The sequence below is a fragment of the Pelodiscus sinensis genome, chromosome 30 (assembly GCF_052426305.1).
Source record: "Pelodiscus sinensis isolate ZL-2025 chromosome 30, ASM5242630v1, whole genome shotgun sequence".
Taxonomy (NCBI): domain Eukaryota; kingdom Metazoa; phylum Chordata; order Testudines; family Trionychidae; genus Pelodiscus; species Pelodiscus sinensis.
The window spans coordinates 371276-386579 of NC_143081.1; the positions used below are offsets into that span (position 1 = coordinate 371276).

At 56.1% G+C, this 15304-nt stretch overlaps 2 protein-coding genes across 2 annotated transcripts; both read left to right on the top strand.

The window, feature by feature from the left end:
* Window positions 1-3682: 3682 nt before the first annotated feature.
* LOC102463750 (putative olfactory receptor 10D4) lies at window positions 3683-4594 on the top strand. The gene has a single exon (XM_006129259.3). The coding sequence runs from the start codon at window positions 3683-3685 to the stop codon at window positions 4592-4594; it is 912 nt and encodes a 303-aa protein (XP_006129321.3).
* An 8209-nt stretch (window positions 4595-12803) lies between these two features.
* LOC102445676 (putative olfactory receptor 10D4) lies at window positions 12804-13736 on the top strand. The gene has a single exon (XM_006129269.2). The coding sequence runs from the start codon at window positions 12804-12806 to the stop codon at window positions 13734-13736; it is 933 nt and encodes a 310-aa protein (XP_006129331.2).
* The last annotated feature ends 1568 nt before the right edge of the window (window positions 13737-15304 follow it).

Here is a 15304-nt window from a genome sequence, read left to right on the forward strand (position 1 = left end):
ACATTATTCAGGTTTGGGGGGGATGCCCCCAATGTCCATGATCTCCACACTAGATGGAGGAATGCGGCCATCTATAGTGGGATAGCTGCCAGCCTGGTCACCAAAGGCCACATGCAAACCCAGGTCAAGGTTAGCATTAAAGTCAAGTTGGTCCAGCGAGACCCACAACCCTGAGCCCTATGCTTCCCCTCCCCCTTCTTCCCCTTGCTTCCCCCTTCCAGCTCCCTCCTCCCAGGTTTCCCCCTCCCCACTCCCACCCTCTCTCTTCCCCTCTCCCACCTCCTTTTCCCAGTCGCCCCAGAGGTTCATCCCCCCCAGTTTTGTTCAATAAACCCAGATTCTATTTTTAAACACACGTGTCTTTTACTTGACATCAGGAAGGGGGGCTAGGGAAGGGTAAGTGGAAGGACGTGAGGGAGGAATGGGGCACGAGTCCCCAGTGGGGAGGACTGGGGAGGCTCCGAGGGCTCCGAGGGGTGGATGCTCTCCCTCAGGACCTCCTTGCACAAGAGGGCTTTTTCCCGAGTGGGAGCATGAAAGTATTTGCGCAAGAAGCACTGATTTTGTACATTACAAAGTCAGTGCGCTTGCGCAAATTCCAGCGGTCAGTGTAGACAGCTGGCAAGTTTTTGCGCAAAAGCGGCTGCTTTTGTGCAAAATCTTGCCAGTCTAGATGCACCTGCTCAGACAAACCTTGTTCTCCACCTTTGGCCCTGTGTTATCAACCAAAACTTGAGGGTTCATGTTGCCTGGATAGAAATAACGCTTCACTTTCACATTCCCTGAGCAACGCAAGGTGTGAAATGGTCCTGCTACAGGGTCCAGCAATCTGCAGGTCATGTGGGTTGGAAGTTATGTCCCCTGAGAGCTGTTCATGCCTTGGCTCCTATCACTCCTGTCCCATACTTTATGGAAATTGGCACGAATGTGCATATGCTTAACTCGAAGGTGCTTTAGAGAAATTACATCATTTAACCGATCATTTTAAAGTTACAACCTGCTGCCTCTACCCTATTTTTCTTTCTTGAATGAGAAGTTAGAAATATTAAGTAGGAATATGTTTTATTTGTCAAGGTGTACTAGTAAAAGCCATTATTGATACTTTAGCAACTTAATGGCTGGGTGATCAAGTCAAGGACCTGTGAATGGTTTTGTTTTTCCTGTAACACCAAACTGTGGTTGTCCCTATAAAGAGAATGTCTAGACTACAACATTTTTGTAGAAGAAGGTATGCAAAATGCGCTCCGCATTTTGCGTAGCTTTTTCTGCTTTTTTTTTGGAAGAGGCTTTTCCAAAATTTGGTTAATGTAGAGTGGGCCAAATTTCATAAAAAAAACCCTCTTTTGGAAGATCCCTTATTCCTCATGGAATGAGGAAGACAGGGCTTCGAAAAGAGTGTGTCTGCTCTTCTGTTTAAAAAAAAAAACCAAAACGGCAGAGCAAATGCATTCCCTGGATGCGGGGAAGTTTTTTCGGGATATCCCCAGCAGCATAGACATACCCAAAGACATGTAACCCGGTCACCTAATAGTAGAATACAACTTTATATATGGTACTTTTCCACGCAAGGTAAGAAAAATTTGAAATGAGCACATACAGTGTCTGCCTTGGACAAAAGGGTTACAAAAGTGCAAAACCAAACAATAGGGGGAGTGGTGAGATGCCCAAGGTGCCTGCAGGAAACATGTGAGACTGAACAGGGGAGAGGATTGGGCTCAAGCTAGGAGCCTACCCAGCTTGTGAAAAGATAATTAAACAGCTGCTAGGGTAAGAATTTGCATTTAACTAGTTTCTTAGTAAAACAGGATTAACTGGCCTATTTGTTAATTTTGGTTTAATAACGAACTTTGCTCTGTTGTCACTTGCAATCACTTAAATCTCACTTTTTATACTTAATAAAACTCTTGTGGTCATTATCAAGTCAAGTGTAAATAATTGCTACCTGAGGGGATCAACCCGTGTGCATCTCTCTCTTTTGTTGACAAATTTCTCTGCGTAAAAGTTGTATACAGAATGAGATGGATTGATTTGGAGGTTTGGTCCTTTTGAAGGCTGTGTCCGAGGCCTTTGGGGTTTGGTCCTTTTGAAGGGTTGTGTCTGAGGCCCAGGGCTGAGCTGGCTCAGGATCTGTGTTGCTCTGCTGGGGGGTGTCTGTGTGTGCCATGTCTGGGGGAGACATGGGTTTCTGGCGCAGCAGGGAGGTAGGTGGGACCTTTACCGCAACAGGTGACAATTCCAAGGAGCCCCCAGTGAACCAGCCCATCACAGCTACGTCCTGCTGGGTTTCTCACACCTTCTAACACAGGTGGCCCTTTGTCCCAAGCCACTAACTGGAAAACAGCTGTGGCAAAGGGCTGGTTAATTGCTCCCTCTGCTGAAGTCTGAGACAGGGAGGGGAGCAGCCTAAGGGCTCAGCTCCCAAAGGCCGGGCTCAAGAGCAGCATAAATGTTCCTGCAGCCTGAGCTCATGAACACTTCTGGGGTCCCCACAATGGCTGGGCCAACACTGCACAGTCCCTACGCATGTCTGGCGTGCTAGCCCCGTCAGTGAGAGAGACTCTCTCCACATGCCAACGGCAGGACCTGTGCTCAGATCTCAGGTGGTTTGGGCTGAGAGGGGCTGATTGCGAAAGGCTAAAGGCTCCCACCACCCGGTGACTGCGTGACTCTCCACTGAGACACAAAGTGTAAGCTATTGGCGTGTCCTTCTTGTCCATTTCCGCCTTCACTCTGGCTCCGGGACGGTTTCTTTCTCCCCTTCTCTCTCTCCAATCTCTCTACCTGGCCACCAGCTGGGGCAGCCCTGGTACAGAACCGCTCGGTTTCACATGAACTGGTCTGTTCTGGCTCGGGGTGAATTCCATGTGCGCACGGAACTTCCCCCAGGACAGATCTGCAGCGACCTTTGGGGTGTTTTCAGCTTCTGCTCCAGCAGGTGGTTGGTCACCTGCTGGGATAGTCCGTGTCTCTCTCCCGGTCAGTTCCTAGTCTTGAGAGCTGATGGCTCCTTGATCTCTCCTGCTCTCTGCCTGAGGTCACTGAAGTTGAGTTGTTTGAGTGCTGAAGTGCTTTGGTACAAGTGAAATCACCGAGCTCGGGTGTGTGGGGTGTGAATCTGGTGGAATTTAACAGCCTGTGATATACGAGATCAGCTCATAGACCTGTCTAGCCCTAAACTCTCAGAAACTTTCTTTTCCCCAATCTATGCACAGTTTTTCTTTATGTACACATAGAGGAGAAATGGCATTATCATGCTGAAACATTTCGGAGGTTTTCTTTCCGCCTTGTATACTCATTGTGAAGGCCCCAAGGAGTCAGGAAAATGCATGCTCCAATTCATGATCATTTCTTCTGCGTTTGGCATCTTTCTTTTGCTCCCTGATGATGATGCAATGAAGGCAGAGCTGCAAGAACTGAACAGAAGAGAGCAGAATCATACGGCATCTACCAAATATAGTGGTGATTCTGCACTCGCTTTCACTAGTCTTAGGCTGGCTAAGAACAGAATCATACGGCATCTACCAAATATAGTGGTGATTCTGCACTCGCTTTCACTTGTCTTAGGCTGGCTAAGAAGATTTGCCTTTAGAGATTAAGGCTGGTGGGGTTCATGATTTATTAAGCTTCCTAATCTAGTTCCATTATCTTTGTGCCCCCAGGAATGACTCAAGCTCACGTGGAAATGGAGAATCGCACTGTGGTGTCAGAATTCTTCCTCTTAGGCATCCCCAACACCGAAGGCCTTGAGAACATCCTCTTCATCTGCTTCTTAGTCTTCTTACTCTGTTCTCTGCTGAGCAACCTGCTCATCTTAGCAGCCGTCCTCGCTGACTCCCGTCTGCACTCCCCCATGTACTTCTTCCTCTGCCACCTCGCCGTCATAGATCTTGGATGCTCTTCCACCACCACACCAAAATTGCTGGCCAGCCTCTTGGCCAACAATAGAGCCATCTCACTGGGCGGGTGCATGGCCCAGCTCTTTTTCTGGCACTTCCTGAGCAGCACTGAATGCCTAATCTACACGGTCATGGCCTACGACCGGTACGTAGCCATCTGCCACCCACTGCGCTACCTGCTCATAATGAACCACAGAGTGTGCACCCTCTTGGCCGCCGGCAGCTGGATCTGCAGCTCCTTTCATGCCACCATCCTCGCCAGCCTGACCTTCACGCTGCCCTACTGCGGGTCGAACGTGGTGGACTATTTCTTCTGCGACATCGTACCGGTGGCCAAGCTGGCCTGTGCAGACACATATGTGCTCAGGACCGTGACCTTCACCAACACTGTCGTGGTGCCCCTGTCCTGCTTCTTCCTCATCTTCATGTCCTACGTCAGGATCGCGGTGTCTGTGGTGAAGATGCGCAGTGCTGAGCATGCTCGGAAAGCCTTCTCCACTTGTGCCTCGCACATGACGGTGGTGTGCTTCTTCTTCGGGCCCTGCTTCCTCCTCTACACCCAGCCCTCCCTGAGCCCCGTGGTGGCCACCCGCATTCAGATCTTTTGTGACGTGGTCACCCCGATAATGAACCCGCTGGTCTACACGCTGAGGAATAAGGATGTCAAGGCGGCACTCAAGAAATTGAAAGGTGGCTAAGCCCAGCCCAGCCAATGTCGCTAGCTGCACTAGAATGTCTTCCCCTTCCCCCGCAGCCTTGTGGGAATGAAACTATTGGGAGAAATGGGGAGAATTTAAAAAGGGAGAAAGGGCTTGTACCTTCCCAACTCCTATAGGGCGTCAGTGGGAGCTGGGAACTCAATTCATGCATTTGCCATTAGGAAACTCACTCCATGTTCTCTGCCCAGGGCTATTCTGGGCCTAGGTCCTTCCTCATTCCCGCTGTACCCCAGGCCTGGGGTCTAGGGCAACTCCCCATTTCTGCTCTGCCCCAACCGATTTCACTCCTTATCGGAAGCTCCCTCCCTGAACAACATGAGCAGGGGACTCCTGAGGGGCCGGGTGTGGGGCAGGAGGTGAGTCCCTTCTTTGCAGGAGTCATGAGAGTGAGGCTGGAAGAGAGGTGGGGGATGGAAAGCTGAGATATGGTGCTCACAATTATTCCTTTCTCCCGCCTGTTGCTCTGGAAGCTCTTTGGGGCAGGGGCTGTCTCTGGCTGTATGGGTGCAGCCCCCTTTGTACCTGGGCTTTCCGGCCGGCCAGGCCACAGGATTTAAAAACCACAGTAGCTTCTGATGGGCAATGGGAAACCTCCCCTGACCTCCCAGCCAGTGGCACTGGGCAACCATAGAGGGAGAAGCCTGCAGAGCTGCAGGCTAGTATATTGGTAACTGAGAACTGTATCAACTCCACACAGCTGTTTAAATAGGCCCATGGGAGTCATTTGCCAGCCATTATTCTGTGGTTAAGACAAAGTCCTGGGATGCAGGAGATCTGGGTTCCCCTACAGGCTGGGTAGGACGCTCTCTGGCTGACCATGAATAACTCACTAGATCACGTTGTACCTCAGTGTACTTCAGAGGAGAATTAAAACTTTTGTCTCTCTCAGCTAGTACATGTGTATGACATTCAAGGGGGGGGCTGTCTCTTTCTATGGCTTTGTGCTGGGTGTGGCACAAAGGGGCCCACGTCTCAGGCCCAGACTGTAGGTCCTACCACCTTACCCATGATAAGGAGAGGGAGAATGCAAATTACAACTGTCCAGTGCAGTGTTGTGTTCATGACAAGGACACGCAGAGCTCTGGTGTTCCTGTCAACGACACCCAGAGCTCAGCTGATGCAAACCCAGAGTCACTCCTAAGCCTGCGCCCGGCGCAATGATCCAGCCCAGCCTGGGGACTCGTTAGCAATGCCAACATTTTAATTACTCCCATGGAGTGCTGTGTCTGGGCTGGGCATAGCCCATCTACAGAGCTTAATTATCACGTCTGCCTCTTCTTCCTGGATCCAAAGTAAGCTGCCCACTTGGGGAAGGGCAGGAAGTAAGAGCAATTACAGGAATCTCTTTGGGTACGTCTACACTACAGCGCTAGTTCGAACTAACTTAGTTCGAATTAGTTAATTCGAACTAAGCTAGTTCGAACTAACGCATCTAGAACTAAAAACTAGTTCGAACTAGCGTTTTGCTAGTTCGAACTAGTAAGTCCACATTGAGTGGACTCTGAACAGGGCTTAAGGATGGCCGGAAGCAGTGCCGGCAGGGCATAAAAGGAGGACTTAGAGCATGGAGATGCTGTCTCAGGCTAGCCGAGGGCTGCGCTTAAAGGGTCCCGACCCCCACCCCGGACACACAGTTCTAAGGGGTGCCCCGCTTGCAAAGAAGTTCTGGCTTGGAGTGCCCTGAGTGCCCACACTGGGCACATCACACCACTCGGCCATCAGCCCGGCTGCACTTGCCGCAGGCTGCCATCTGCGGAGAGGGAGTAATTGGGGGGCTGCAGGAGAGCTTCCACCCCCAGAAGCCCGCAGAGCCAGCCCAGTCCTCCCCATCGGGGGCTCGTACCCCATTCCTCCCTCACCTCCTTCCACTTACCCTTCCTTAGCCCCCCTTCTTATTGATGTACAAAATAAAGATAACGTTTCTTCCAACATTGACTCTGTCTTTATTGAAAAAAAACTGGGGGAGACTGGGAAAAGGAGGTGGGAGAGGGGAAGAGAAAGGCTGGGAGAGGGGAGGGCAACTAACATGATCAGGGGTTGGGAACAGGTCCCATATGAAGAGAGGCTACAGAGACTGGGACTGTTCAGCTTAGAAAAGAGGAGACGGAGGGGGGACAGGATAGAGGGCTCTAAAAGCAGGAGTTGGGTGGAGAGGGTGCATACAGAAAAGCTCTTCATTAGTTCCCATAAAGAAGGACTAGAGGACACCAAAGGAAAGGAATGGGTAGCAGGCTTGAAACTAGTAAGAGAAAGTTGTTCTTGACAAAGCAAATAGTTAACCTGTGGAACTCCTTGCTGCAGGAGGCTGTGAAGGCTAGAACTAGAACAGAGTTTAAAGGGAAGTGAGATCAAGTCATGGACGTTGGGTCCATGGAGTCCTATTAGCCAGAGGGTAGGAGTGGTGTCCCTGCCCAAAGTTTGTGGAAGGCTGGAGAGGGATGGCACGAGACAAATGGCTTGGTCATTGTCTTCGGTCCATCCCCTCCAGGGTCCCTAGGGTTGGCCGCTGTTGGCAGACAGGCTACTGGGCTAGATGGACCTTTGGTCTGACCCAGTACGGCCATTGTAAGCTCAGGGCTCAGGGTCGGGGGTCTCAGTGGACCCCCTTGATTTTCATGCACACCTGGTCCTGGGTGGCCAGGCTGGCAGCTCTCCTGCCCTAGACGGCCACTTTCCTGTGCCTAGTGAGGAGATCGTGGACGAGGTCCACGATGTCCGCACTAGCCCAGGAAGGTGCCCGCCTCTTGCGGTCCAGGGCAAGCTCCCGGGAGCCGCCAGCCTGGTCCCGGCAAGAGGGGGTGGGCTGGGGGGCATCGGGTGGGTGGCTCTGTGCCGTGCCAGGTGCAGGGTCTGCTAGCTGGGTGCTGGCAGGCTTCCACCTGGCACGGGCACCGTAGCCAGCCCGTGCCCCTTTAAGGGGTCCGGGGCCGGGAGGGGGGCATAGAGTTTCCCTGGTGTTGGCCAGAGTGGCCACCAGGGAAACCTGGGGAGGGCTAGCCTCCCACTAGTTCGAACTAAAGGGCTACACAGCCCTTAGTTCGAACTAGCTAGTTCGAACTAGGCGTTAGTCCTCGTAAAATGAGGTTTTCCTAGTTCGAACTAAGCGCTCCGCTAGTTCGATTCAAATTCGAACTAGCGGAGCGCTAGTGTAGCGCCTATTAAAGTTAGTTCGAACTAACGTCCGTTAGTTCGAACTAACTTTGTAGTGTAGACATACCCTTTGAGACTTATTAGAGCTGCGGTGCTAGGACAGCAGCAAATGGCTGGATGGGATCATGGCTGGAAAATCACCGAAGTCGGCCGGTTCCTCCCCTCTCACTCTGTGCCGTGTCTGTGTCCTTGGCAGGGCCAGGCCCAGTGAGACGCAGAGCGACGTTCTGCCCAGTGAAAGATGGGGGATGGGGTTGACACCCCTTCCTGTGCGGGGGGCAGTGAGCTAGCGAGGTCTGACAGGCCGGCTCTGTCTTGCTCAGTGTCTGAGTGACCCCAGAACCATGGTGCCAGGATCCGGGGGGAATTGGGGGGGCACTGCCGTCCTGTCAAAAGTGATGCAATTCTCTCCTCGGCAGCTCTGCTGTCCTGCGGCATGTGACGAACAGGATGGATGGTCCCTCTGTCTGCACACCGGGGAACTCCCCTCCCCGACTCCACCCTGCTGCAGAACACCTCCCCTCCCCATGTGCTCAGAGACAGAGCCGGGACGGGGGGGACCACGGGAGACAGAAACCCCGGGGGGAGCTCAGCTGGTTTCAGAGGCCTCCAGCCAGACCCCGGCCCCGTTCTCCGCCATGTCACACTGAGGGGGGGTCTCCAGTTTGTGCCATGAGGTTGCAGCACCCAGATGAGCAGGAATGTCTCCTCCCAGCTCATGAGGCTGGGTTGAGAACCTGCATTTCATGGCTCAGATTCAGGCAGAAACCGACCCAGTTCCACTGATCCCATGGCTTGACTCCGGACTGACCACAGTGCGCAGGGCTGAGAGGGGGACCAGCCCCATGGACTCGCCAGAGCCCCCTGGGAGTCAAGCCAGGGGAGTGACAGAGAATCTGCATCCCAGTGTTATTGAGGATTGGGCCCTTCCTGCTCCGCACCACTGCCCTTATCGCCCCATCTGGGGCCTGGCCCCAGGGGTCTCTGAGCATCTCCCAAACAAGGCCAAATCTCCATTAATTGGCGGCTCAGCCGATGGCTCGGCCTGGAGCCTGGTGGGGATTCAGGGCTGGTCCCCAGGGCCCCGGAGGGAATTTAAGGGCCAGGCAGAGCTGGGAGGCTGCAGGAAGTGGTGGGGAAGCTGCGGACTGTGCAGCAGTGCAGGGTGAGATGTGGGGCACAGTCCTGGTCAGCTTGGCAGGATATTAGGGCTAACGGGTGGGTTGCAGTTGCCCCGGCCAGACCCCTCTCCCAGGTGCAGGGCCGGGCCGGGTACGGACGCTGGATGGGGCCACAGGAGTCCTGGCCGGGACAGAAGGGAAGAATCCGAGCCAGCTGGAGGTGCCTCTGCCCATGCAGCCAGTGTAAGGCGCCTGCTTTGGTAACGATCTTCTCGACCTACCCCCGTCTCTGCCTGTGTCTGGACCTGGCCGTGCCGCGCTCCCAGGGCCTATCAGTAGAGAACCATCCACCCAGCTGTCTAGCCCCCGTCTGTGCACTACGCCTGCCTGCTTGTCCCTGGCTGTATCTCTGTGTCACTGATCCGCCCCTCTCTGTGTACTGTAAACCCCCCGCCAGCCTCTCTCTGCAGCCCTGCCCCATCCTCCATAACCCCCCTGCATGCCTCAGCCGTGCAGCCCTTCCCCTCCCCATCCACCAACCCCCCCGCCAGCCTCAGCCGTGCAGCCCTTCCCCTCCCCATCCACCAACACCCCCCAGCCTCAGCCCTGCAGCCCTTCCCCTCCCCATCCACCAACCCCCCAGCCAGCCTCTGCCCTGCAGCCCTTCCCCTCCCCATCCACCAACCCCCCCACCAGCCTCTCCCTGCAGCCCTTCCCCTCCCCATCCACCAACCCCCCCGCCAGCCTCTCCCTGCAGCCCTTCCCCTCCCCATCCACCAACCCCCCCGCCAGCCTCAGCCCTGCAGCCCTGCCCCTCCCCATCCACCAACCCCCCCGCCAGCCTCAGCCGTGCAGCCCTGCCTCTCCCCATCCACCAACCTCCCCGCCAGCCTCTCCCTGCAGCCCTTCCCCTCCCCATCCACCAACCCCCCCGCCAGCCTCAGCCGTGCAGCCCTGCCCCTCCCCATCCACCAACCTCCCTGCCAGCCTGTGCCCTGCAGCCCTGCCCTTCCCCACCTGCAATAACCCCCCCGCCACCCTCTCCCTGCAGCCCTTCCCCTCCCCATCCACCAACCCCCCCGCCAGCCGCAGCCCTGCAGCCCTTCCCCTCCCCATCCACCAACCTCCCTGCCAGCCTGTGCCCTGCAGCCCTGCCCCTCCCCACCTGCCATAACCCCCCCGCCACCCTCTCCCTGCAGCCCTTCCCCTCCCCATCCACCAACCCCCCCGCCAGCCGCAGCCCTGCAGCCCTTCCCCTCCCCATCCACCAACCCCCCTGCCAGCCTCACCCTGCAGCCCTGCCCCTCCCCATCCACCATAACCCCCCTGCATGCCTCAGCCGTGCAGCCCTTCCCCTCCCCATCCACCAACCCCCTGCCAGCCTCACCCTGCAGCCCTGCCCCTCCCCATCCACCATAACCCCCCTGCATGCCTCAGCCGTGCAGCCCTTCCCCTCCCCATCCACCAACCCCCCCGCCAGCCTCTGCCCTGCAGCCCTGCCCCTCCCCACCTGCCATAACCCCCCCGCCAGCCTCAGCCCTGCAGCCCTTCCCCTCCCCATCCACCAACTCCCCCGCCAGACTCTGCCCTGCAGCCCTGCCCCTCCCCATCCACCAACCCCCCCGCCAGCCTCTCCCTGCATCCCTGCCCCTATCCCTCCACCACAACCCCCCACTAGCCTTTGCCCTGCAGCCCTGCTCCTCCCCACCCACCATAACCCCCCACTAGCCTCTGCCCTGCAGCCCTGCCCCTCCCCACCCACCATAACCCCCCCGCCAGCCTCTGCCCTGCAGCCCTGCCCCTCCCCACCCATCATAACCCCCCCACTAGCCTCTGCCCTGCAGCCCTGCCCCTCCTCACCCACCACAACCCCCCACTAGCCTCTGCCCTGACCCTGCAGCCCTGCCCCCCATCCACCATAACCCCCCGCCAGCCTCTGCCCTGCAGCCCTGCCCCTCCCCATCCACCATAACCCCCCGCCAGCCTCTCCCTGCAGCCCTGCCCCTCCCCATCCACCATAACCCCCCCGCCAGCCTCTCCCTACAGCCCTGCCCCTCCCCACCCACCATAACCCCCCGCCAGCCTCTCCCTACAGCCCTGCCCCTCCCCACCCACCATAACCCCCCGCCAGCCTCTCCCTACAGCCCTGCCCCTCCCCACCCACCATAACCCCCCACCAGCCTCTCCCTGCAGCCCTGCCCCTCCCCATCTGCCATAACCCCCCACCAGCCTCTGCCCTGCAGCCCTGCCCCTCCCCATCTGCCATAACCCCACCGCCAGTCTCTCCTTCATGGAGAATCTCCCTGGCAAAATGCCAGCACACAGTGTGTTAGTCTTCTTTAATTGCCACCTTTAAACGCTGCTCTGCCTTGCTATGAGCAGAACCCAGCCTGCTGGTCATGGCCGTGCAGACGACACGCTGTGGCCGGAGGTAGGGGTGGGGAAACTGGAACAGTCTGTGTGGTCGCCATGCTAAGGACCATCGCACCAAAGGCTTAGCGATGGGTTTGCTGGAAACCGTGTCAAGCCTCGGGGTGCAGCCACCTCCCAGCATCCCTAGTTCTAGCACCTCTGCTGAGCATCCCTAGTTCTAGCACCTCTGCTGCAGCATCCCCAGTTCTAGCACCTCTGCTGAGCATCCCTAGTTCTAGCACCTCTGCTGAGCATCCCTAGTTCTAACACCTCTGCTGCAGCATCCCCAGTTCTAGCACCTCTGCTGAGCATCCCTAGTTCTAGCACCTCTGCTGCAGCATCCCTAGTTCTAGCACCTCTGCTGCAGCATCCCTAGTTCTAGCACCTCTGCTGAGCATCCCTAGTTCTAACACCTCTGCTGCAGCATCCCCAGTTCTAGCACCTCTGCTGAGCATCCCTAGTTCTAGCACCTCTGCTGCAGCATCCCTAGTTCTAGCACCTCTGCTGAGCATCCCTAGTTCTAGCACCTCTGCTGCAGCATCCCCAGTTCTAGCACCTCTGCTGAGCATCCCTAGTTCTAGCACCTCTGCTGAGCATCCCTAGTTCTAGCACCTCTGCTGCAGCATCCCCAGTTCTAGCACCTCTGCTGCAGCATCCCCAGTTCTAGCACCTCTGCTGCAGCATCCCTAGTTCTAGCACCTCTGCTGCAGCATCCCTAGTTCTAGCACCTCTGCTGAGCATCCCCAGTTCTAGCACCTCTGCTGCAGCATCCCTAGTTCTAGCACCTCTGCTGCAGCATCCCCAGTTCTAGCACCTCTGCTGAGCATCCCTAGTTCTAGCACCTCTGCTGCAGCATCCCCAGTTCTAGCACCTCTGCTGAGCATCCCCCTCTTTTCTTTTTCCTTTTCTCTCTAAGAACCCCCCACTCCTGAGTACTCACCTCATGAGCAATGCTGGGAACCCTTCCCCACATGCTCTGGTGGGTCTGTGCCATCTGCCGCCTCTTCCTGAGCAGCAGCACGTCACAGCCCCTGCTTTTACCACAAACAGCCCTGCCAAACGAGAGCGCTGCGCTGCACATGGGCCAGCCCCTCGGGAGAGCAGTGAGGGAATGAATGGTAGGCCAGCGTAGCTCTCAGTTACAGTGCTAAGGAGGGTGGGCAAAGACCGAGATAGGGAAAGAGCAGAGGAAAATGGAGGCGCACAGGAGACAAGAGAAGGAATGGGACTAGATCAGAATAGACTAAACTAGATTAGAATAGATGTCCCCTTTGTCTATTCATCTCTGTTAGGAAAGGTCTTCAAGGCAGACATACCTTCGATGTTTTATCACCAGCACAGTGACTCTCTGACCCCAGTGGGCATGGCAAAGACAGAAATATTCCCCACTCCTGAGGGAAGGGAGTCCTGGGGGCAGGGTGGGAAGGGTGAACATTGCAGCCGTAGGGTTGTTTCAGTAACTCCCTGGCTTCATTTCTCTGCCCTACCCCAGGAATGAGGCCCAAATGGCGCTGGGCAACCACACGATGGTGACTCATTTCATCCTCCTCGGGATCCCCAACACCGACGGCCTCCAGACCATCCTCTTCTTCACCTTCTTAGCCTTCTACCTCTGCACCCTGCTGGGCAACATGCTCATCCTCTCAGCCGTCCTTGGCGACCCCCGCCTGCACACCCCCATGTACTTCTTCCTCTGCAACCTCGCCGTCGTGGACCTTGGATTCTCTTCTGTCAGCATCCCCAAATTGCTCGCCAACCTCTGGGCCAAGAACAGAATCATCTCAATGGGAGGGTGCATGTCCCAGGTCTTTTTTTACCACTTCCTGGCCAGCACCGAGTGCCTGCTCTACACGGTCATGGCCTACGACCGGTACGTGGCCATCTGCCACCCACTGCGCTACCTGCTCATCATGAACCGCAGGGTGTGCGTCCTCCTGGCTGCAGGTGCCTGGATCACCAGCTCCTTCCACGCCACCATCCTCGCCAGCCTGACCTTCACGCTGCCCTACTGCGGGTCCAATGTGATAGACTATTTCTTCTGTGACATCTTCCCTGTGGCCAAGCTGGCCTGTGGGGACACGCACATCATTGAGACCGTGACCTTCACCAACACTGGTTTGGTGCCCATGACCTGCTTCTCTCTCATCCTCGCCTCCTACATCCGCATCGTTTACTCCGTCGTGAAGATGAACTCAGCTGAAGGGCGGCGCAAAGCGGCTTCCACTTGTGCCTCCCATCTGGTGGTGGTGACGCTGTTCTTTGGGCCCTGTGCCGTGATCTACACCCAGCCCCAGCTGAGCAAAGTGATGGTGACGGCTGTGGAGCTCTTTGGCTACATAGTGACACCCTTGCTGAACCCGGTCATCTACACCCTGCGCAACAAGGAGGTGAAAGATGCTCTGAGAAAACTGAGAGGGGGCCTGACGCCTGCGCGTTGACATAGTACATGAGGCTGCAGGGAAATACACCTACGAATGCATCCGCAAGACCACTCTGTGCTTTTTGTGAATCTCTTTCTCTGCCCCATCCCAGCACAGCCCCTTCTTTCTAATCTGGGTCTCCGCATCAAAAATGAAGAGGCTTCGGAGAGTACAGACCTTGCAGAGGACTTTGACAATCTCAGCCTTATTACCCAGCTTTACAGAGCTCAGGGTCTTCTAGTCCATTCTCATAAGGCAGATTTTCTGCTCCGATTATTTTCGTGGCTCTCCCCCTAATCCTCTCCATTTACCGCTGGGGAAGTGTGCAGACCAGAACGGGACACCACTCCAGCAGTGGTCGCACCAGGGCCAGAGCAGCAAAATCTCCTTTCTGCTCCTATTCAAAATTCCTCCTTTGTGCATCTCAAGGTCGCACTAGCTGGTTTGGCCCCAGCGTGGCACTGGGAGCTCTCGTTCAGCTAAGTCTCCACCACAGCCCCCCAGGTCCTCCTCAGTGCCTCCTCTCCTGAGTGTTGCGTCCTCAGTCCTGTTAGCACAGCATCGGTCCCTTGTCCCTAGAGGCTGTGACAGCGCGTTGGGGTTTTCCCGTCTCCTGCACCCCCGTAATGACACGGACAGGCTCCGCCAGCCAGTAGAATAGAGGGAGTTTATTGCTTCTCCAGGATACAGCACAGCACAGATGTCATCTGGTTACAGGCCAGCCCTAGGATGCCTCAGCCCCCCTTGAGATAGGGGAGACTGGGCCCCTAAATTACAGCCCCTTTCCCTAGGCTGTGTCCTCCATGCTCCCAGACAGAAACTCACTCCCTCACTCTCTTCCACCCCTGCCCCCAGCCAGGGCTCCACTCCCCTTCTTCCCATTGTTCCGCTCCCTGGGAGATCACTGGTCAGACAGGTTCTGAGCCCCCTTGCATAATGACTCATCCCCTGCCCTGCTGGGCCGTGCTGCAGCCAGCAGCCAGTGGAGTCACTCACAACCCACTGCCCAGCACAGCAACCAGCAAGGTCCCCCCCTGCGTCACAGAGGCACATGCTTGCATTCAGCTGTCAAAATGCAATTTGTTTGCTCATGCCCCTTATGCAGTGATGCAGAGGCAGACCGGGGAGGAGGTCAGTGGAGATGGCCCAGGATGAGGGAGAAGGCCACTGGTGTTATTCTAGGGTTAGCACCAGGGACATTCAGAGGAAATTGGCTCTGCTTGAGCTGGGGCAGTTGGGTTACAGGAGGCCCTGCAGCATTTCCCACGTGCCCACCAGGGCCTTTTCTTATTGGCACAGCCTTTGGGGCTGTCACTGGGGTGGTGCTCCTGGGTGCAAGTCTTTGTGTTGGTTTCTAGGGCTCCCAGCAAGGATTGAGCCCCCCGTGAGTTCCCCAGGGATGGTGGGTGGGGCTCTGTATTTGGGCTTCATCCCATGTCTGGGGAGGAGGCAGACTCTGGTCGTGAGGCTTTGGGCTCCGGCCCCAGGGCTTCACGCTTAACTCTCCCCCCACTATCTCTGGCTTCCCTTGGCCAAGGCCCTCTCTATGGCACTGACTTTGGCCCTGCTGCCTCCCTGGATACCCC

Bases quoted from the DNA above. Each gene is read 5' to 3' on its own strand.
- LOC102445676 (XM_006129269.2), top strand. From the start codon at position 12,804: ATGGCGCTGGGCAACCACACGATGGTGACTCATTTCATCCTCCTCGGG.
- LOC102463750 (XM_006129259.3), top strand. From the start codon at position 3,683: ATGGAGAATCGCACTGTGGTGTCAGAATTCTTCCTCTTAGGCATCCCC.